Source organism: Ranitomeya imitator, chromosome 3, assembly GCF_032444005.1.
Source record: "Ranitomeya imitator isolate aRanImi1 chromosome 3, aRanImi1.pri, whole genome shotgun sequence".
NCBI classification, from domain to species: domain Eukaryota; kingdom Metazoa; phylum Chordata; class Amphibia; order Anura; family Dendrobatidae; genus Ranitomeya; species Ranitomeya imitator.
The window spans coordinates 30,054,869-30,076,861 of NC_091284.1; the positions used below are offsets into that span (position 1 = coordinate 30,054,869).

A 21,993-nucleotide genomic window follows, 5' to 3' on the forward strand; every position below is an offset into this window, starting at 1 on the left:
TGGAGTTTGGAGTCAGACTGTTTGAGGGTGTGCACAGGTGTCTTTTTATACTGATAACAAGTTTAAACAGGTGCCATTACTACAGGTGATGAGTGGAGGAAAGAGGAGACTCTTAAAGAAGAAGTTACAGGTCTGTGAGAGCCAGAAATCTTGATTGTTTGTTTCTGACCAAATACTTATTTTCCACCATAATATGCAAATAAATTGTTAAAAAAAACAGGCAATGTGATTTTCTGGATTTTTTTTTCTCAGTTTGTCTCCCATAGTTGAGGTCTACCTATGATGTAAATTACAGACGCCTCTCATCTTTTTAAGTGGTGGAACTTGCACTATTGCTGACTGACTAAATACTTTTTTGCCCCACTGTATATCATCTATCTATTATCTATCTATCTATTATCTATATATTATCTATCTAACTAACTATTATCTATCTATTTATCTATTATCTATCTATCTATTATCTATCTATCTATGTCTATCTATCTGTCTATCTATCTATTATTTATTTATCTATATATTATCTATCATCTTTCTATCTCTGATGTGGTCACAATCTGCCTTTTCTCACCTCATTAATGAAGTTTTTCTCAAAGTCCTTGAACTCTTCGCTTGTTTTGTCGGCATATCCATCTTTGTACATCAGATTTGTCACCCTGACTTGTGCTGTAAATATTCTGGCAGCTGATGAGGCAAAACAGGCGTTAACAGGTACATCAGACACGGTAAAGCGCGACGTCGCGGTTATAATCTACGGGTCATTATAACACCTTATCGGCCTGATATACGCTGGTTCTCACGTACTATAACAAGACACATAGAGATGTTCACAATTCACCCTAAACCATCCATACATCACGCCGTGCGGCACTTTCCGTGCGGAGGCCGAGTGCGTGCGACAGGCGCAGGTGACCGAGGTCATATAATGCAGTGGGAAGTCCAAACAAGCAAGTGTGTCTGTGTATGGAGGGGGCAATGGCAAATAATGGAAAATGGGTGACAGTCATCAATCAACTGGAGCGGTCACGTTACGTTCCTCCGCGCCCGGAGCATGAGTCACTTCCTCCCAGCAGAACATCGCACCATCGCTTCACCTCTCTGTATGTTTTATGTCGCTTTCTGTACTTTTTTCTATTTATTTTTACATTTCACAGGTAATGTCTTCTTAGGTATCATGTCACAATATCCACAAGACTTCAGGAAATGCCAGACTTATTCCTGAAATGTAAGCTCCCGGGGCTGATAAATGATGTTTATCTGAGTAGGCGAGTAACATATTCATTCCCGCTGGTGGAGATTACATACAAGGTAAATACTTACATAATAGAAGAACAGTAAGAATAATATTTAATCAACTGGTAACACCTCGGGCAAACTAAAAATCGTTCAAAACAGCGCCGCCACCTGACTGTTGTGAATTCTGTGGCTGAGTTCACTTCTGTGGTCACAAGTGGTATTGCAGTCTCTGGGCTTCCTCCCTCAGGTGTTTTGGTGAGCTCGTTGGCTGCCTTGCTATTTAGCTCCACCTGAGTCTGTCTTCCTTGCTCCTTGTCAATGTTCCAGTGTTGGATCTGAGCTACTGCATCTTTCCTTGGGCCTGCTGCTCTGCTAGATAAGTGCTTCTAGTTTGTTTTCTGTTTTTTCTGTCCAGCTTGCTATTAACTTTTGCTGGAAGCTCTGAGAAGCAAAGGGGTGCACCGCCGTGCTGTTAGTTCGGCACGGTGGGTCTTTTTGCCCCTTTGCGTGGTTTTCGTTTTAGGGTTTTTTGTAGACTGCATAGTTCTCTTTGCTATCCTCGCTCTGTCTAGAATATCGGGCCTCACTTTGCTGAATCTATTTCATTCCTACGTTTGTCTTTTCATCTTGCTAACAGTCATTATTTGTGGGGGGCTGCCTATTCCTTTGGGGTATTTCTCTGAGGTAAGTCAGGCTTGTATTTCTATCTTCAGGCTAGTCAGCTCCTCAGGCAGTGCCGAGTTGCATAGGTAGTGATAGGCGCAATCCACTGCTGCCTATAGTTGTGTGAGGATAGATCAGGTACTGCAGTCTACAGAGATTCCACGTCTCAGAGCTCGTCCTATTGTTTTTGGTTATTGCCAGATCTCTGTATGTGCGCTGATTACTGCACGCTGTGTTGCCTGATTGCCAGCCATAACAGTACAAGGAGCCCCACCAATGATTCCCAATAGAGGGAAAAAAGAAATCCTGACATCATTTTTTTTTCTTAGCTCTGTCTTCAGTCTTTTTTTTCCCCTAGACATTAGAGTGCTTCAGGACACAGCTGTGGACATGGATATTCAGGCTCTGTGCTCCTCAATGGATAATCTCGTTGTAAATGTACAAAAGATTCAAGATACTATTGATCAGAAATCGATGCTAGAACCAAGAATTCCGATTCCTGATTTGTTTTTTGGTGACAGAACTAAGTTCCTGAGCTTCAGAAATAATTGTAAGCTATTTTTGGCCTTGAAACCTCATTCTTCTGGTAATCCTATTCAACAGGTTTTGATTATTATTTCTTTTTTGCGCGGCGACCCACAGGACTGGGCGTTTTCTCTTGCACCAGGAGATTCTGCATTGAGTAATGTTGATGCATTTTTCCAGGCGCTGGGATTGCTTTACGATGAGCCTAATTCAGTGGATCAGGCTGAGAAAAATCTGCTGGCTTTATGCCAGGGTCAGGATGATGTAGAAGTATATTGTCAGAAATTTAGGAAGTGGTCAGTACTCACTCTGTGGAATGAATCTGCACTAGCGGCTTTGTTCAGAAAGGGTCTCTCTGAAGCTCTTAAGGATGTAATGGTGGGATTTCCTATGCCTGCTGGTTTGAATGAGTCTATGTCCTTGGCCATTCAGATCGGTCGTCGCTTGCGCGAGCGTAAATCTGTGCACCATCTGGCGGTATTGTCTGAGAGTAAACCTGAGCCTATGCAGTGCGACAGGACTATGACTAAAGTAGAACGGCAAGAACACAGACGTCTGAACAGACTGTGTTTCTATTGTGGTAATTCTACTCATGCTATTTCTAATTGTCCTAAACGCACTAGGCGGTTCGATAGCTCTGCCGTTATTGGTACTGTACAGTCCAAATTCCTTTTGTCCATTACCTTAATGTGCTCTTTGTCTTCGTATTCTGTCATGGCGTTTGTGGATTCAGGCGCTGCCCTGAATCTGATGGATTTGGATTATGCTAAACGTTGTGGATTTTTCTTGGAGCCTTTGCGGTGTCCTATTCCGTTGAGAGGAATTGATGCTACACCTTTGGCCAAGAATAAGCCTCAGTACTGGGCCCAGCTGACCATGTGCATGGCTCCTGCACATCAGGAAGTTATTCGCTTTCTGGTACTGTATAATTTGCATGATGTGGTCGTGTTGGGGTTGCCATGGCTACAAACCCATAATCCAGTATTGGATTGGAACTCTATGTCGGTAACCAGCTGGGGTTGTCAGGGAGTACATGGAGATGTTCCATTTTTGTCTATTTCGTCATCCATTCCTTCTGACATCCCAGAGTTCTTGTCTGACTTTCAGGATGTATTTGAAGAGTCCAAGTCTGATGCCCTACCTCCGCATAGGAATTGTGATTGTGCTATCGATTTGATTCCTGGTAGTAAATTCCCTAAGGGTCGTTTATTTAATTTGTCCGTACCTGAACACACCGCTATGCGCAGTTATGTGAAGGAGTCCCTGGAGAAGGGACATATTCGCCCATCGTCGTCACCATTGGGAGCAGGGTTCTTTTTTGTAGCCAAGAAGGATGGTTCGCTAAGACCGTGTATTGATTACCGCCTTCTTAATAAGATCACTGTTAAGTTTCAGTATCCCTTGCCATTGATTTCTGACTTGTTTGCTCGGATTAAGGGGGCTAGTTGGTTTACTAAGATTGATCTTCGTGGTGCGTATAATCTGGTGAGAATCAGGCAGGGAGATGAATGGAAAACGGCATTTAATACGCCCGAGGGTCATTTTGAGTATCTGGTGATGCCGTTCGGACTTGCCAATGCTCCATCTGTTTTTCAGTCTTTTATGCATGACATTTTTCGTGAGTATCTGGATAAATTCTTGATTGTTTACTTGGATGACATTTTGATCTTCTCAGATGATTGGGAGTCTCATGTGAAGCAAGTCAGAATGGTTTTCCAGGTACTGCGTGCTAATTCCTTGTTCGTGAAGGGATCAAAGTGTCTCTTCGGTGTGCAGAAAGTTTCATTTTTGGGGTTCATCTTTTCCCCTTCTACTATCGAGATGGATCCGGTTAAGGTTCAGGCCATCCAGGATTGGACTCAGCCGACATCTCTAAAAAGTCTGCAGAAATTCCTGGGCTTTGCTAATTTTTATCGTCGCTTCATCTGTAATTTTTCTAGCATTGCCAGACCATTGACCGATTTGACCAAGAAGGGTGCTGATTTGGTTAATTGGTCTTCTGCTGCCGTGGAAGCTTTTCAGGAGTTGAAGCGTCGTTTTTGCTGTGCCCCTGTGTTGTGTCAACCTGATGTTTCTCTTCCGTTCCAGGTCGAGGTTGATGCTTCTGAGATTGGTGCAGGGGCGGTTTTGTCACAGAGAGGTTCTGGTTGCTCAGTGTTCAAACCATGTGCTTTCTTTTCCAGGAAATTTTCTGCTGCTGAGCGTAATTATGATGTGGGCAACCGAGAGTTGCTGGCCATGAAGTGGGCATTCGAGGAGTGGCGTCATTGGCTTGAGGGTGCTAAGCATCGCGTGGTGGTATTGACTGATCATAAGAACCTTACTTATCTTGAGTCTGCCAAGCGCTTGAATCCTAGACAGGCCCGTTGGTCGTTATTTTTTGCTCGTTTTGATTTTGTGATTTCATACCTTCCGGGCTCTAAAAATGTGAAGGCGGATGCTCTGTCTAGGAGTTTTGTGCCCGACTCTCCGGGGTTATCTGAGCCGGCGAGTATCCTCAAGGAAGGAGTCATTGTGTCTGCCATCTCCCCTGATTTGCGGAGAGTGTTGCAGAAATTTCAGGCTAATAAACCTGATCGTTGTCCGGCCGAGAAACTGTTCGTCCCTGATAGGTGGACTAGTAAAGTTATCTCTGAACTTCATTGTTCGGTGCTGGCCGGTCATCCAGGAATCTTTGGTACCAGGGAGTTAGTTGCTAGATCCTTCTGGTGGCCATCTCTGTCACGGGATGTGCGTGCTTTTGTGCAGTCCTGTGGAATTTGTGCTAGGGCTAAGCCCTGCTGTTCACGTGCCAGTGGGTTGCTTTTGCCCTTGCCGGTCCCGAAGAGGCCTTGGACACATATTTCGATGGATTTCATTTCTGACCTTCCCGTTTCTCAAAAAATGTCGGTCATTTGGGTGGTCTGTGATCGCTTTTCTAAAATGGTCCATCTGGTGCCCTTGGTTAAATTGCCTTCCTCCTCTGATTTGGTGCCTTTGTTCTTCCAGCATGTGGTTCGTTTACATGGCATTCCTGAGAATATTGTTTCTGACAGAGGTTCCCAGTTTGTCTCGAGGTTCTGGCGAGCCTTTTGTGGTAGGATGGGCATTGACCTATCTTTCTCCTCGGCCTTCCATCCTCAGACTAATGGCCAGACCGAACGAACCAATCAGACCTTGGAAACATATCTGAGATGTTTTGTTTCCACTGACCAGGATGATTGGGTGTCATTTTTGCCGTTGGCTGAGTTCGCCCTTAATAATCGGGCCAGCTCGGCTACCTTGGTCTCTCCATTTTTCTGCAATTCTGGGTTCCATCCTCGTTTCTCTTCAGGACAGGTTGAGTCTTCGGACTGTCCTGGTGTGGATTCTGTGGTAGACAGGTTGCAGCAGATCTGGACTCAGGTAGTGGACAATTTGACCTTGTCCCAGGAGAAGGCTCAGCTTTTCGCTAATCGCAGACGCCGTGTGGGACCCCGACTTCGTGTTGGGGATCTGGTTTGGTTATCTTCTCGTCATATTCCTATGAAGGTTTCCTCTCCTAAATTTAAACCTCGTTTTATTGGTCCGTATAGGATTTCTGAGATTCTCAATCCGGTGTCTTTTCGTCTGACCCTTCCAGACTCCTTTTCCATACATAATGTATTCCATAGGTCGTTGTTGAGGAGATACGTGGCACCTATGGTTCCATCTGTGGAGCCTCCTGCCCCTGTTTTGGTGGAGGGGGAATTGGAGTATATTGTGGAGAAGATTTTGGATTCTCGTGTCTCTAGACGGAAACTCCAGTATCTGGTCAAATGGAAGGGTTATGCTCAGGAAGATAATTCCTGGGTTTTTGCCTCTGATGTCCATGCCCCAGATCTTGTTCGTGCCTTTCATGTGGCTCATCCTGGTCGGCCTGGGGGTTCTGGTGAGGGTTCGGTGACCCCTCCTCAAGGGGGGGGTACTGTTGTGAATTCTGTGGCTGAGTTCACTTCTGTGGTCACAAGTGGTATTGCAGTCTCTGGGCTTCCTCCCTCAGGTGTTTTGGTGAGCTCGTTGGCTGCCTTGCTATTTAGCTCCACCTGAGTCTGTCTTCCTTGCTCCTTGTCAATGTTCCAGTGTTGGATCTGAGCTACTGCATCTTTCCTTGGGCCTGCTGCTCTGCTAGATAAGTGCTTCTAGTTTGTTTTCTGTTTTTTCTGTCCAGCTTGCTATTAACTTTTGCTGGAAGCTCTGAGAAGCAAAGGGGTGCACCGCCGTGCTGTTAGTTCGGCACGGTGGGTCTTTTTGCCCCTTTGCGTGGTTTTCGTTTTAGGGTTTTTTGTAGACTGCATAGTTCTCTTTGCTATCCTCGCTCTGTCTAGAATATCGGGCCTCACTTTGCTGAATCTATTTCATTCCTACGTTTGTCTTTTCATCTTGCTAACAGTCATTATTTGTGGGGGGCTGCCTATTCCTTTGGGGTATTTCTCTGAGGTAAGTCAGGCTTGTATTTCTATCTTCAGGCTAGTCAGCTCCTCAGGCAGTGCCGAGTTGCATAGGTAGTGATAGGCGCAATCCACTGCTGCTTATAGTTGTGTGAGGATAGATCAGGTACTGCAGTCTACAGAGATTCCACGTCTCAGAGCTCGTCCTATTGTTTTTGGTTATTGCCAGATCTCTGTATGTGCGCTGATTACTGCACGCTGTGTTGCCTGATTGCCAGCCATAACACCTGACCACAGGTTGTGAGTGGTATTGCACCCTAGCTCCATTCACTTCAATGGAGCTTCAATATCGGTCACAACTAGAGATGAGTAAAACAAATTGACCTCAAATTTTTACCAAAAATTAAAATTGACCAGAATACAATTTTTATTTCCTGGAGGATCCAGCAAAATGAAAAAATCATATTTTTTTTTCTCCTTGGTCTTCTTCGTACCAGTCCCAGCTCTGCCGTTCCTTCATCTGGCTCTGTTATCTTCTACCTTCGTACTTCTGACCAAATCTTCCGTTCACTAAGACCTGCGTTAATGACGTGCGACGCGCCCCATGTTACGACATGGGATCTAGTGAACAGAAAGATCCGCCCGGAAGGAAAATAGAAGGCAGAGGATACAAGAGCAGATCCTATGGGACAGGTTCAGGGAAGGCCAAAGAGAGGTGAGTATAAGTTTTTTTTGTATTTTTTTTAATCCCTTCCTTCCCTTTCCCCTCTCAAGTGAGCAAATCTGCCCAGATTTCAGAAGATTTGCTCAACACTAGTCATGACCGGTTGAAAGGTGTGCGACACTGGTTTTTGAAGAATATAACATGTAAAAGTCTGCAGACACAGACTCAGATAACAAAAAAATGCTACCTACGGCCACCACTAGAGGGAGCTTATGAGCTCAGTGTATACTGCTTTTTAATGGAGTTCAATGGATCACCTGTATGCAGTAAGCTCTTCAGCTCCCCCTAGTGGTGGCTACAGGTAGATGAAAAAAAAATGTTCTTGTAACTATTCCCATACAATGTGTTTTGAGCTATGAATGGAGCTACTTCATCTATAAAATAAATTATTAAATTAATCTTAAAAAAAATTTTGAAATCTATTAAATGATGTATAGCATAAAAAAGGAAACGATTGTATTTAAGCAGTTTATGAAAACCAGCCACTTACTTGTCCAGACGGCTATGGTATAATTTGCTCTCTGAGGACAAAAAGTCTGCTGCACAGATATTTGATACTGAGTTGAAGGCAAAAGACCGGTGATGTTCAGTTTTGTGTCAGACGTATCGATCTGTTTTATGACTTGGCCGTTGGTGGACACTACCACTCTGTAGACAGCGTTGATTGGCGCATTTTTTTTTATAAGCTTAAAGGTAATCAAATCACTGGTGATATTGAGTAGTTCTACAGAAACAGAGGCAACAGCTGCAAAAAGAATTGAAGCCATTAGTCCACAACAGGCATATTATAGTGAATCTTCAGAACTGAGCAACATTATGTTTCCTTTAAGTCCAACATTCTGTCCTGATATATCTTCATAGTGATCAGAGTTTAGCTACCACTAGAGGGAGCTAAAGAGCTTACTGTATACTGATTGTACATTGAACTCTATAAAAAAAAAGTATGCAGTGAGCTCCCTCTTGTGGTGACCACATGCAGTGGAATATATTAACTCTGCTTATGCAGGAGATGACTGCTATAAAGATAAATTATGAAAATGTGATGAATTATGATATTTTAATGTTAGGGGATCCAGAGTCACAGGCATAACTATAGGTCCTCATCTTAAAAAAAAAAAAAAAAAAAGTTTCACTTTACATCCCTGCTGATGAAATTTATTTTACTATTTCCAAAAAGTGTGTATATGCTATATATGAGTAGCATCAGACAGGGACAGAGAAAAGAATAGTATTATTAACTTACCACAAACTGAAGTTGTTGTTGCTTTTGAGGTAGTCTTTGTTGTTGGCTTTGTAGTTGGCGCCGTTGTTGTTGGCTTTGTAGTTGGCGCCGTTGTTGTTGGCTTTGTTGATGTGGTGTTTGTTGGCTTTGTGGTTGTGGCTGTTGCTGTTGTGGTTGTTGATGTGGTGTTTGCTGGTGTAGTGGTTGTTGCTGTTGATGATATTGTGCTTGTTACTGATGTTGCCGGCAATGTGGTCACTGATGGCATTGTTGCTGTTGTAGCAGTAGGTGTGGCAGGACTTGAAGGGACACTTGTCGTTGCGGAACTGACAGATGTCTCAGCCGTACTACTTGTTGTAGATGTTTCTGTCAAATTATTTCCAGCTGTGCTTAAACTACTACTGGCCTTACTTGTTGTTGCCGATGAGGTTAAGCTTGAAGAGGATGTTGTTGTGGTCATTTCTGTAGATGTAGTAGTTGAAACAGTGCTTATAGTTGTGTAGTTGACAGATGTGCCAGTTGTTAGTTCAGTGTTAGCAGCAGTGGTGGTGGTAGTGGTTGTATCTAATGTGGTACTTGCTGTAGAAGCTTCTGTTGAATTGATCCCAGCTGTGGTCAGGATAGTGCTGGTCTTATTCGTTGTTGCAGATATACTTGAGCTTAAAGAAGGTATTGTTGTTGTTGTTAATGTAGATGTAGAACTTGAAAGGATGCTTGTCCCTGTTGAGTTGATAGATGTGCCAACTGGAAGTTCAGTAGTAGTGGTGGCAGTAGTGGTTGTGGCTGTATCTAATGTGGTGCTTGCTGTGGAAGGTTCTGTAGAATTGTTCCCAGCTGTGATTACACTAGTACTGCTGTCACCTGCTCCTGTTGTTGTAGTCAAAGAAGGTTTTGATGTTGTTGAGGATAATGTAGATATAGACGTGGAAAGGATACTTGTGGATGTTGAGTTGACCGTTGTGCCACTTGGTGCAGAAGTGCTGGTGGCAGTAGTGGTTGTGGCTGTATCTATTGTGCTACTTGCTGTAGAAAGTTCTGTAGAATTGTTTCCAGCTGTGCTTACACCAGTACTGACATTATTTGCTGTTCCTGGTGTAGTCAATCTTGAAGAGGATGTTGAGGTGTTGCTGGTGGTGGTCGCTTCAATAGATGTAGGACTTAAAACAGTGCTTGTAATTGTAGAACTGAGAGATGTTCCAGTTGTCAGTTCCATAGTAGTGGTGGTGGTAGAAGTGGTTGTATATAACATGGTACTTGCAGTAGAAACTTCTGTTGAATTGATCCCAGCTGTACTTAGGATAGTACTGACATTGTTGGTTGGAGATGCAGTTGAGCTTACAGGGGATGTTGTTGTTGTTAATGTAGATGTAGAACTTGAAAGGACGCTTGACCCTGTTGAATTGATAGATGTGCCAGTTGATAGTTCAGTGGTAGTAGTTGTTGTGGCTGTATCTAATGTGGTACTTGTTGTAGAAGCTTCTGTAGAATTGTTTCCTGTCGTGATTACACTAGTACTGCTGTCACCTACTCCTGTTGTAGTCAAAGAAGGTGTTGATGTTACCTTAGATGAAGAAGTGGAAAGGATACTTGTGGATGTTGAATTGACAGTTGTGACACTTGGTACAAAAGTGCTGGTGGCAGCAGTGGTTGTTGCGGTATCTAATGTGGCACTTACTGTAGAAGCTTCTGTAGAATTGTTCCCAGCAGTGTATTCACTAGTGCTGCTGTCACTGGCTCTTGTTGTTGTAACCAAAGAAGGTGTCGATGTTGTTGATGTCAATGTAGATGGAAAACCGGATGTGACAGGTGTTGGTGCAGTAGAGGTGGTAGTTGAAATGGTTTCAGCAGTATCTAATGTGGTACTTGCTGTAGAAGGTTCTGTAGAATTGATCCCAGCTGTGTTTAGACTACTACCAATAATATTGTCTGTTATTGATGTAGTTGAGCTCAAAGATGATGTTATAGTTGTTGTTGGGTTGGTAGTAAAACTCACGACTGGTGTTGATGTCACTCTTGACTCTGTTGAGTCAATTACAGTGTTTGAAATAGTTGTAGGCACGCTAGCCAATGTAGAAGTGCTAAAGCTGCTTGTAGTAGAATCAAGAGTCACTGGAGGTATTGTAGAAAAAGATGTGAGGCTTGCAGTTGGGACGCCTGTCGAGCTATTTGTACTAGTAGTTTGCACTGCATTCGTAGAGATTTGACCAGTTGGAATGGTTTGTGAAACTGTTGATTGCACATTTGTGTGTACACTCTGAGAAGAGCTCTCTGGCAGATTTGTTGTATCTGGTATCGTAGAATCAGAAGCTGTTGGCCCAACTGTTGTCAGACTACTTGTAGAAGTTGACGTAAGGACACCTGAAGTATCAGTAATAGTGTTTGGTGGTACTGTAGTTGTAGATTCAGTTATAATGGTTGATATTGGACTAATCGTGGTTTCGGATGTGGGCACAACAGATGTTGTGGAGCTTGTAGTAGACAGTTCTGTGTTCGCTCCAGTGGTGGTAGACAGAAATGATGTTACTACTGAGATTATTGGTGTACTTGTAGTACTAAGCGTGTTAAGGGGGCTTGTAAATGGTGGTGTGGTTGCAGTTGGACTAATTGATGAGCTTGGTGATGGTGTTTCAGAGAACACGGTATTTTGTGATGTCTCGACAATTGAAGATGTTACCATGCTACCTTGTGTAGACAATATTTCTGTGACTGCTTTAGTTGTAAGTACTGTGGAGGATGCTGTATCTTTAGTTGAGCTAATAATTAATCCACTTGTTGCACCAGTAATTGAACCTGTCCCAGTGGGTGGTTCTGAAGGACTTGAAGGCGATGGTGAAGATAGGGAAGTCACAAAATATGAAGATGAAGAAGATTCTGTAGTTGTGACCGAGGATTCTTGGTTAGCCCCAGTTGAAGCTGTCATGCTGGATGATCCAACTGGACTTGTCTCAAGAGATGTGTCTGTAGGACTCAAAGTAGATTCTTCAGAAGTCAATGAAGAGCTTGGAGATGATAATACAGCAGTAGAGGTTTCAGTAAATGTAGATGACAATAAATTGCTTGATGTCACTGAAGATGTTTCAGAAGCTAAGGCAACTGTAGAGAAACTGTCTGCAATTGGTGAAGAAACAATAACTGGAGAAGATAAAGGCTCCCTAGTGGTTGCTGCAGATTCTGATTGTATCACACTTGTAGTAATTTCAGTGGATGATGTTGTAGATGACTCTAAGATACTTGATGTTGCAGAGGTTGAGGAATCCGTAGATACACTATCTGTGCTGGGTGAAGAAAAAAGGTTTTGAGAAGTTACAGGTTCAACAGTGCTGGCTGCAGTTTCAGACTGTTTCACACTCGTATTAATTTCAGTGGATAGTGTGAATGATGACTCTAAGTTACTTGATGTTGCTGAAGGTGTTTCAGAGGTTGAGACATCTGTGGAGACACTGTCTATAGTGGTTGAAGAAATAACTTGGGATGTTACAGTTTCAGTAGTGCTTGCTTGTATTTCTGATTGTGTCACATTTGTAGTGATTTCACTGGTCGGTGTGGTTGACTCTAAGTTATTTGATGTTGCTGAAGATGTTTCAGAGGTTGAAAAGACTGTAGAGGCACTGCCTTTAGTGGTTGAAGAGATAACTTGGGTAATTACAGTTTCCGTAGTGCTTGCTTGTATTTCTGATTGTGTCACACTTGTAGTGATTTCACTGGATAGCGTGGTTGACGCTACATTATTTGATGTTGCTGAAGATGTTTCAGAGGTTGAGAAGTCTGTGGAAACATTTTCTATGGTCGTTGAAGAAATATCTTGGGAAGTTATAGGTTCAGCAGTGCTTGCTGCTGTTTCTGATTGTGTCACACTTGTAGTGATTTCACTGGATATCGTGGTTGACTCTACATTATTTGATGTTGCAGAAGATGTTTTAGAGGTTGAGAAGTCTGTGGAGACACTGTCTATGGTGGTTGAAGAAATATCTTGGGTAATTACAGTTTCAGTAGTGCTTGCTTGTATTTCTGATTGTGTCACACTTGTAGTTATTTCACTGGATAGTGTGGTTGACTCTAAGTTACTTGATGTTGCTGAAGATGTTTCAGAAGTTGAGACGTCTGTGGAGACACTTTCTTTAGTGGTTGAAGAAATAAATTGGGAAGTTACAGTTTCAGTAGTGCTTGTTTGTATTTCTGATTGTGTCACATTTGTAGTGATTTCAATGGATGGTGTGGTTGACTCTAAGTGATTAGATGTTGGTGAAGATGTTTCAGAGGTTGAGAAGACTGTAGAGGCACTGCCTTTAGTGGTTGAAGAAATAACTTGAGAAGTTACAGGTTCAACAGTGGTTGCTGCTGTTTCTGATTGTGTCACACTTGTAGTGATTTCACTGGATAACGTGGTTGACTCTACATTATTTGATGCTGCAGAAAATGTTTCAGAGGTTGAGAAGTCTGTGGAGACAATGTCTATAGTGGTTGAAGAAATATCTTGGGAAGTTACAGGTTCAGCAGTGCTTGCTTCTGTTTCTGATTGTGTCATACTTGAAGTGATTTCACTGGAAAGCGTGGTTGACTCTACATTATTTGATGTTGCAGAGGATGTTTCAGAAGTTGAGAAGTCTGTGGAGACATTGTCTATGGTGGTTGAAGAAATATCTTGGGAAGTTACAGGTGCAGCAGTGGTTGCTGCTGTTTCTGATTGTGTCACACTTGTAGTGATTTCACTGGAAAGCGTGGTTGACTCTACATTATTTGATGTTGCAGAGGATGTTTCAGAAGTTGAGAAGTCTGTGGAGACATTGTCTATGGTGGTTGAAGAAATATCTTGGGAAGTTACAGGTTCAGCAGTGCTGGCTGCTGTTTCTGATTGTGTCACACTTGTAGTGATTTCACTGGAAAGCGTGGTTGACTCTACATTATTTGATGTTGCAGAAGATGTTTCAGAGGTTGAGAAGTCTGTGGAGACAATGTCTATGGTGGTTGAAGAAATATCTTGGGAAGTTACAGGTTCAGCAGTGGTTGCTGCTATTTCTGATTGTGTCACACTTGTAGTGATTTCACTGGAAAGCATGGTTGACTCTACATTATTTGATGTTGCAGAAGATGTTTCAGAGGTTGAGAAGTCTGTGGAGACATTGTCTATGGTGGTTGAAGAAATATCTTGGGAAGTTACAGGTTCAGCAGTGGTTGCTGCTATTTCTGATTGTGTCAAACTTGTAGTGATTTCACTGGATAACGTGGTTGACTCTACATTACTTGATGTTGCTGAAGATGTTTCAGAGGTTGAGAAGTCTGTGAAGACATTTTCTATGGTCGTTGAAGAAATATCTTGGGAAGTTACAGGTTCAGCAGTGCTTGCTGCTGTTTCTGATTGTGTCACACTTGTAGTGATTTCACTGGATAGCGTGGTTGACTCTACATTATTTGATGTTGCAGAAGATGTTTTAGAGGTTGAGAAGTCTGTGGAGACATTGTCTATGGTGGTTGAAGAAATATCTTGGGAGGTTACAGGTTCAGCAGTGCTTGCTGCTGTTTCTGATTGTGTCACACTTGTAGTGATTTCACTGGAAAGCGTGGTTGACTCTACATTATTTGATGTTGCAGAAGATGTTTTAGAGGTTGAGAAGTCTGTGGAGACATTGTCTATGGTGATTGAAGAAATATCTTGGGAAGTTACAGGTTCAGCAGTGCTTGCTGCTGTTTCTGATTGTGTCACACTTGTAGTGATTTCACTGGATAGCGTGGTTGACTCTACATTATTTGATGTTGCAGAAGATGTTTCAGAGGTTGCGAAGTCTGTGGAGACAATGTCTGTGGTGGTTGAAGAAATATCTTGGAAAGTTACAGGTTCAGCAGTGGTTGCTGCTATTTCTGATTGTGTCAAACTTGTAGTGATTTCACTGGATAGCGTGGTTGACTCTACATTATTTGATGTTGCTGAAGATGTTTCAGAGGTTGAGAAGTCTGTGGAGACACTGTCTATGGTGGTTGAAGAAATATCTTGGGTAATTACAGTTTCAGTAGTGCTTGCTTGTATTTCTGATTGTGTCACACTTGTAGTTATTTCACTGGATAGTGTGGTTGACTCTAAGTTACTTGATGTTGCTGAAGATGTTTCAGAAGTTGAGACGTCTGTGGAGACACTTTCTTTAGTGGTTGAAGAAATAAATTGGGAAGTTACAGTTTCAGTAGTGCTTGTTTGTATTTCTGATTGTGTCACATTTGTAGTGATTTCAATGGATGGTGTGGTTGACTCTAAGTGATTAGATGTTGGTGAAGATGTTTCAGAGGTTGAGAAGACTGTAGAGGCACTGCCTTTAGTGGTTGAAGAAATAACTTGAGAAGTTACAGGTTCAACAGTGGTTGCTGCTGTTTCTGATTGTGTCACACTTGTAGTGATTTCACTGGATAACGTGGTTGACTCTACATTATTTGATGCTGCAGAAAATGTTTCAGAGGTTGAGAAGTCTGTGGAGACAATGTCTATAGTGGTTGAAGAAATATCTTGGGAAGTTACAGGTTCAGCAGTGCTTGCTTCTGTTTCTGATTGTGTCATACTTGAAGTGATTTCACTGGAAAGCGTGGTTGACTCTACATTATTTGATGTTGCAGAGGATGTTTCAGAAGTTGAGAAGTCTGTGGAGACATTGTCTATGGTGGTTGAAGAAATATCTTGGGAAGTTACAGGTGCAGCAGTGGTTGCTGCTGTTTCTGATTGTGTCACACTTGTAGTGATTTCACTGGAAAGCGTGGTTGACTCTACATTATTTGATGTTGCAGAGGATGTTTCAGAAGTTGAGAAGTCTGTGGAGACATTGTCTATGGTGGTTGAAGAAATATCTTGGGAAGTTACAGGTTCAGCAGTGCTGGCTGCTGTTTCTGATTGTGTCACACTTGTAGTGATTTCACTGGAAAGCGTGGTTGACTCTACATTATTTGATGTTGCAGAAGATGTTTCAGAGGTTGAGAAGTCTGTGGAGACCATGTCTATGGTGGTTGAAGAAATATCTTGGGAAGTTACAGGTTCAGCAGTGGTTGCTGCTATTTCTGATTGTGTCACACTTGTAGTGATTTCACTGGAAAGCGTGGTTGACTCTACATTATTTGATGTTGCAGAAGATGTTTCAGAGGTTGAGAAGTCTGTGGAGACATTGTCTATGGTGGTTGAAGAAATATCTTGGGAAGTTACAGGTTCAGCAGTGGTTGCTGCTATTTCTGATTGTGTCAAACTTGTAGTGATTTCACTGGATAACGTGGTTGACTCTACATTACTTGATGTTGCTGAAGATGTTTCAGAGGTTGAGAAGTCTGTGAAGACATTTTCTATGGTCGTTGAAGAAATATCTTGGGAAGTTACAGGTTCAGCAGTGCTTGCTGCTGTTTCTGATTGTGTCACACTTGTAGTGATTTCACTGGATAGCGTGGTTGACTCTACATTATTTGATGTTGCAGAAGATGTTTTAGAGGTTGAGAAGTCTGTGGAGACATTGTCTATGGTGGTTGAAGAAATATCTTGGGAGGTTACAGGTTCAGCAGTGCTTGCTGCTGTTTCTGATTGTGTCACACTTGTAGTGATTTCACTGGAAAGCGTGGTTGACTCTACATTATTTGATGTTGCAGAAGATGTTTTAGAGGTTGAGAAGTCTGTGGAGACATTGTCTATGGTGATTGAAGAAATATCTTGGGAAGTTACAGGTTCAGCAGTGCTTGCTGCTGTTTCTGATTGTGTCACACTTGTAGTGATTTCACTGGATAGCGTGGTTGACTCTACATTATTTGATGTTGCAGAAGATGTTTCAGAGGTTGCGAAGTCTGTGGAGACAATGTCTGTGGTGGTTGAAGAAATATCTTGGAAAGTTACAGGCTCAGCAGTGGTTGCTGCTATTTCTGATTGTGTCAAACTTGTAGTGATTTCACTGGATAGCGTGGTTGACTCTACATTATTTGATGTTGCTGAAGATGTTTCAGAGGTTGAGAAGTCTGTGAAGACATTTTCTATGGTCGTTGAAGAAATATCTTGGGAAGTTACAGGTTCATCAGTGCTTGCTGCTGTTTCTGATTGTGTCACACTTGTAGTGATTTCACTGGAAAGCGTGGTTGACTCTACATTATTTGATGTTGCAGAAGATGTTTTAGAGGTTGAGAAGTCTGTGGAGACAATGTCTATGGTGGTTGAAGAAATATCTTGGAAGGTTACAGGTTCAGCAGTGCTTGCTGCCGTTTCTAATTGTGTCACACTTGTAGTGATTTCACTGAATAGTGTGGTTGATTCTACATTATTTGATGTTGCTGAAGATGTTTCAGAGGTTGAGAAGTCTGTGGAGACATTGTCTATGGTGGTTGAAGAAATATCTTGGGAAGTTACAGGTTCAGCAGTGGTTGCTGCTGATTCTGATTGTGTCACACTTGTAGTGATTTCACTGGATTGTGTGGTTGCCTCTACATTATTTGATGTTGCAGAAGATGTTTCAGAGGTTGAGAAGTCTGTGGAGACACTGTCTATGGTGGTTGAAGAAATATCTTGGGAAGTTACAGGTTCAGCAGTGGTTGCTGCTGTTTCTGATTGTGTCACACTTGTAGTGATTTCACTGGATAGCGTGGTTGACTCTACATTATTTGATGTTGCAAAAGATATTTTAGAGGTTGAGATGTCTGTGGAGACATTGTCTATGATGGTTGAAGAAATATCTTGGGAAGTTACAGGTTCAGCAGTGGTTGCTGCTGTTTCTGATTGTGTCACACTTGTAGTGATTTCACTGAATAGCGTGGTTGACTTTACATTATTTGATGTTGCAGAAGATGTTTCAGAGGTTGCGAAGTCTGTGGAGACATTGTCTATGGTGGTTGTAGAAATATCTTGGGAAGTTACAGGTTCAGTAGTGGTTGCTGCTGTTTCTGATTGTGTCACACTTGTAGAGATTTCACTGGATAGCGTGGTTGACTCTACATTATATGATGTTGCAGAAGATGTTTCAGAGGTTGAGAAGTCTGTGGAGACAATGTCTATGGTGGTTGAAGAAATATCTTGGGAAGTTACAGGTTCAGCAGTTGTTGCTGCTGTTTCTGATTGTGTCACACTTGTAGAGATTTCACTGGATAGCGTGGTTGACTCTACATTATTTGATGTTGCAGAAGATGTTTCAGAGGTTGAGAAGTCTGTGGAGACAATGTCTATGGTGGTTGAAAAAATATCTTGGGAAGTTACAGGTTCAGCAGTTGTTGCTGCTGTTTCTGATTGAGTCACACTTGTAGTGATTTCACTGGATAGTGTGGTTGACTCTATATTATTTGATGTTGCAGAAGATGTTTGAGAAGTTGAGAAGTCTGTGGAGACATTGTCTAGAGTGGTTGAAGAAATATCTTGGGAAGTTACCGGTTCAGCAGTGCTTGCTGCTGTTTCTGACTGTGTCACACTTGTAGTGATTTCACTGGATAGCGTGGTTGACTCTACATTATTTGATGCTGCTGAAGATGTTTCAGAGGTTGAGAAGTCTGTGGAGACATTGTCTATGGTGGTTGAAGAAATATCTTGGGAAGTTACAGGCTCAGCAGTGGTTGCTGCTGTTTCTGATTGTGTCACACTTGTAGTGATTTCACTGGATAGCGTGGTTGACTCTACATTATTTGATGTTGCAAAAGATATTTTAGAGGTTGAGAAGTCTGTGGAGACATTGTCTATGATGGTTGAAGAAATATCTTGGGAAGTTACAGGTTCAGCAGTGGTTGCTGCTGTTTCTGATTGTGTCACACTTGTAGTGATTTCACTGAATAGCGTGGTTGACTTTACATTATTTGATGTTGCAGAAGATGTTTCAGAGGTTGCGAAGTCTGTGGAAACATTGTCTATGGTGGTTGTAGAAATATCTTGGGAAGTTACAGGTTCAGTAGTGGTTGCTGCTGTTTCTGATTGTGTCACACTTGTAGAGATTTCACTGGATAGCATGGTTGACTCTACATTATATGATGTTGCAGAAGATGTTTGAGAAGTTGAGAAGTCTGTGGAGACATTGTCAATAGTGGTTGAAGAAATATCTTGGGAAGTTACAGGTTCAGCAGTGCTTGCTGCTGTTTCTGATTGTGTCACACTTGTAGTGATTTCACTGGATAGCGTGGTTGACTCTACATTATTTGATGTTGCTGAAGATGTTACAGAGGTTGAGAAGTCTGTGGAGACATTTTCTATGGTGGTTGAAGAAATATCTTGGGAAGTTACAGGTTCAGCAGTTGTTGCTGCTGTTTCTGATTGAGTCGCACTTGTAGTGATTTCACTGGATAGCGTGGTTGACTCTATATTATTTGATGTTGCAGAAGATGTTTGAGAAGTTGAGAAGTCTGTGGAGACATTGTCTATAGTGGTTGAAGAAATATCTTGGGAAGTTACAGGTTCAGCAGTGCTTGCTGCTGTTTCTGATTGTGTCACACTTGTAGTGATTTCACTGGATAGCGTGGTTGACTCTACATTATTTGATGTTGCTGAAGATGTTTCAGAGGTTGAGAAGTCTGTGGAGACATTGTCTATGGTGGTTGAAGAAATATCTTGGGAAGTTACAGGTTCAGCAGTTGTTGCTGCTTTTTCTGATTGAGTCACACTTGTAGTGATTTCACTGGATAGCGTGGTTGACTCTACATTATTTGATGTTGCAGAAGATGTTTGAGAAGTTGAGAAGTCTGTGGAGACATTGTCCAGAGTGGTTGAAGAAATATCTTGGGAAGTTACAGGTTCAGCAGTGCTTGCTGCTGTTTCTGATTGTGTCACACTTGTAGTGATTTCACTGGATACCGTGGTTGACTCTACATTATTTGATGTTGCTGAAGATGTTTCAGAGGTTGAGAAGTCTGTGGAGACATTTTCTATGGTGTTTGAAGAAATATCTTGGGAAGTTACAGGTTCAGCAGTTGTTGCTGCTTTTTCTGATTGAGTCACACTTGTAGTGATTTCACTGGATAGCGTGGTTGACTCTACATTATTTGATGTTGCAGAAGATGTTTGAGAAGTTGAGAAGTCTGTGGAGACATTGTCTAGAGTGGTTGAAGAAATATCTTGGGAAGTTACAGGTTCAGCAGTGCTTGCTGCTGTTTCTGATTGTGTCACACTTGTAGTGATTTCACTGGATAGCGTGGTTGACTCTACATTATTTGATGCTGCTGAAGATGTTTCAGAGGTTGAGACGTCTGTGGAGACATTGTCTATGGTGGTTGAAGAAATATCTTGGGAAGTTACAGGTTCAGCAGTGGTTGCTGCTGTTTCTGATTGTGTCACACTTGTAGTGATTTCACTGGATAGCGTGTTTGACTCTACATTATTTGATGTTGCTGAAGATGTTTCAGAGGTTGAGAAGTCTGTGGAGACATTTTCTATGGTGGTTGAAGAAATATCTTGGGAAGTTACAGATTCAGCAGTTGTTGCTGCTGTTTCTGATTCAGTCACACTTGTAGTGATTTCACTGGATAGCGTGGTTGACTCTATATTATTTGATGTTGCAGAAGATGTTTGAGAAGTTGAGAAGTCTGTGGAGACATTGTCTATAGTGGTTGAAGAAATATCTTGGGAAGTTACAGGTTCAGCAGTGCTTGCTGCTGTTTCTGATTGTGTCACACTTGTAGTGATTTCACTGGATAGCGTGGTTGACTCTACATTATTTGATGTTGCATAAGATGTCTCAGAGGTTGAGAAGTCTGTGGAGACATTTTCTATCGTAGGTGAAGAAATATCTTGGGAGGTTACAGGTTCAACAGTGGTTGCTGCTGTTTCTGATTGTGCCACACTTGTAGTGATTTCACTGGATAGCGTTGTTGACTCTACGTTATTTGATGTTGCAGAAGATATTTCCGAGGTTGAGAAGTCTGTGGAGACATTGTCTATGGAGGTTGGTGAAATATCTTGGGAAGTTACAGGTTCAGCAGTGCTTGCTGCTTTTTCTGATTGTGTCACACTTGTAGTGATTTCACTGGATACCGTGGTTGACTCTACGTTATTTGATGTTGCTGAAGATGTTTCAGAGGTTGCGAAGTCTGTGGAGACATTGTCTCTGGTGGTTGAAGAAATATCTTGGGAAGTTACGGGTTCAACAGTGGTTGCTGCTGTTTGTGATGGTGTCACACTTGTAGTGATTTCACTGGATAGCGTGGTTGACTCAGCATTATTTGATCTTGCTGAAGATGTTACAGAGGTTGCGAAGTCTGTGGAGACATTGTCTATGGTGGTTGAAGAGATATCTTGGGAAGTTACAGGTTCAGCAGTGCTGGTTGCTGTTTCTGATTGTGTCACACTTGTGATTTCACTGGATAGTGTCGTTGACTCTATGTTATTTGATGTTGCTGAAGATGTTTCAGAGGTTGAGAAGTCTGTGGAGACACTGTCTATGGTGGTTGAAGAAATATCTTGGGAAGTTTCAGGTTCAGCAGTACTTGCTGTTGTTTCTGATTGTGTCTCACTTGTAGTGATTTCACTGGATAGTGTGGTTGACTCTACATTATTTGATGTTGCAGAAGATATTTCAGAAGTTGAGAAGTCTGTGGAGACATTGTCTATAGTGGTTGAAGAAATATCTTGGGCAGTTACAGGTTCAGCAGTGGTTGCTGTTGTTTCTGTTTGTGTCACACTTGTAGTGACTTCACTCGATGGAGTGGTTGGTGATTCTGAATTACTTGATATTGCAGAAGATATTGTTGAATCTTCAGGTGAGTAAGTAGTGGATACTTTTGTGGATGAAGAGTCTTGAATAGTTGAATTATCTGTGATACTCGGATCTGTGGAACTTGTAGACTGTCCTTCATCTAGAAGATCTATAAAAACATATAAAACATCACCAAATTAAACTTTGACAAACTTTTTAGGAAATTAAAGAATGCATTTTAGCAATGATGTTGATCAGTACGATTACTCGTTAGCAAGTAGTATTATTTTGTCCTTGATATTTACATCCATTTATATAGTGCCTGGTAATAAATAATTCCCTCACTTAATTTATTGGATCAGATGGACCATCACATAAGAAAGACAGCATAGAGGTCAAGTTGTTTTTAAAATGTTTTTTTTTTTAAACAATTACGTTACACATTTGAATCTCACTAGGAAAACTTGCATGGTGTATAACTGGATTTTGAACTAAATAATGTATCTAAAAGGGATCTTTATGTGCCCTACTATTCCTAAAGATATCCCCCATACATAGGGTTAAATGGCTTTTCGATTTTGGAGAATCCCTACTTCTCGGAAAGGTTTCATGACAATAAGCTGTTAACCGAAA

At 41.8% G+C, this 21,993-nt stretch overlaps 1 protein-coding gene across 2 annotated transcripts in view; it reads right to left on the reverse strand.

Moving 5' to 3' along the window:
• The window catches only part of LOC138672570 (pneumococcal serine-rich repeat protein-like), a 52,450-nt gene that overhangs the window by 26,631 nt on the left and 3,826 nt on the right, over window positions 1-21,993 (reverse strand). For both annotated transcript variants that reach the window (XM_069760682.1, XM_069760681.1), the window contains exons 2-4: window positions 8,780-21,529; window positions 8,027-8,281; window positions 572-684 (exon numbers count right to left, since the gene is read on the reverse strand). In XM_069760682.1, the coding sequence (XP_069616783.1) occupies window positions 572-684; window positions 8,027-8,281; window positions 8,780-21,529 (13,118 nt within the window). The remainder of the gene's footprint in view (window positions 1-571; window positions 685-8,026; window positions 8,282-8,779; window positions 21,530-21,993) is intronic.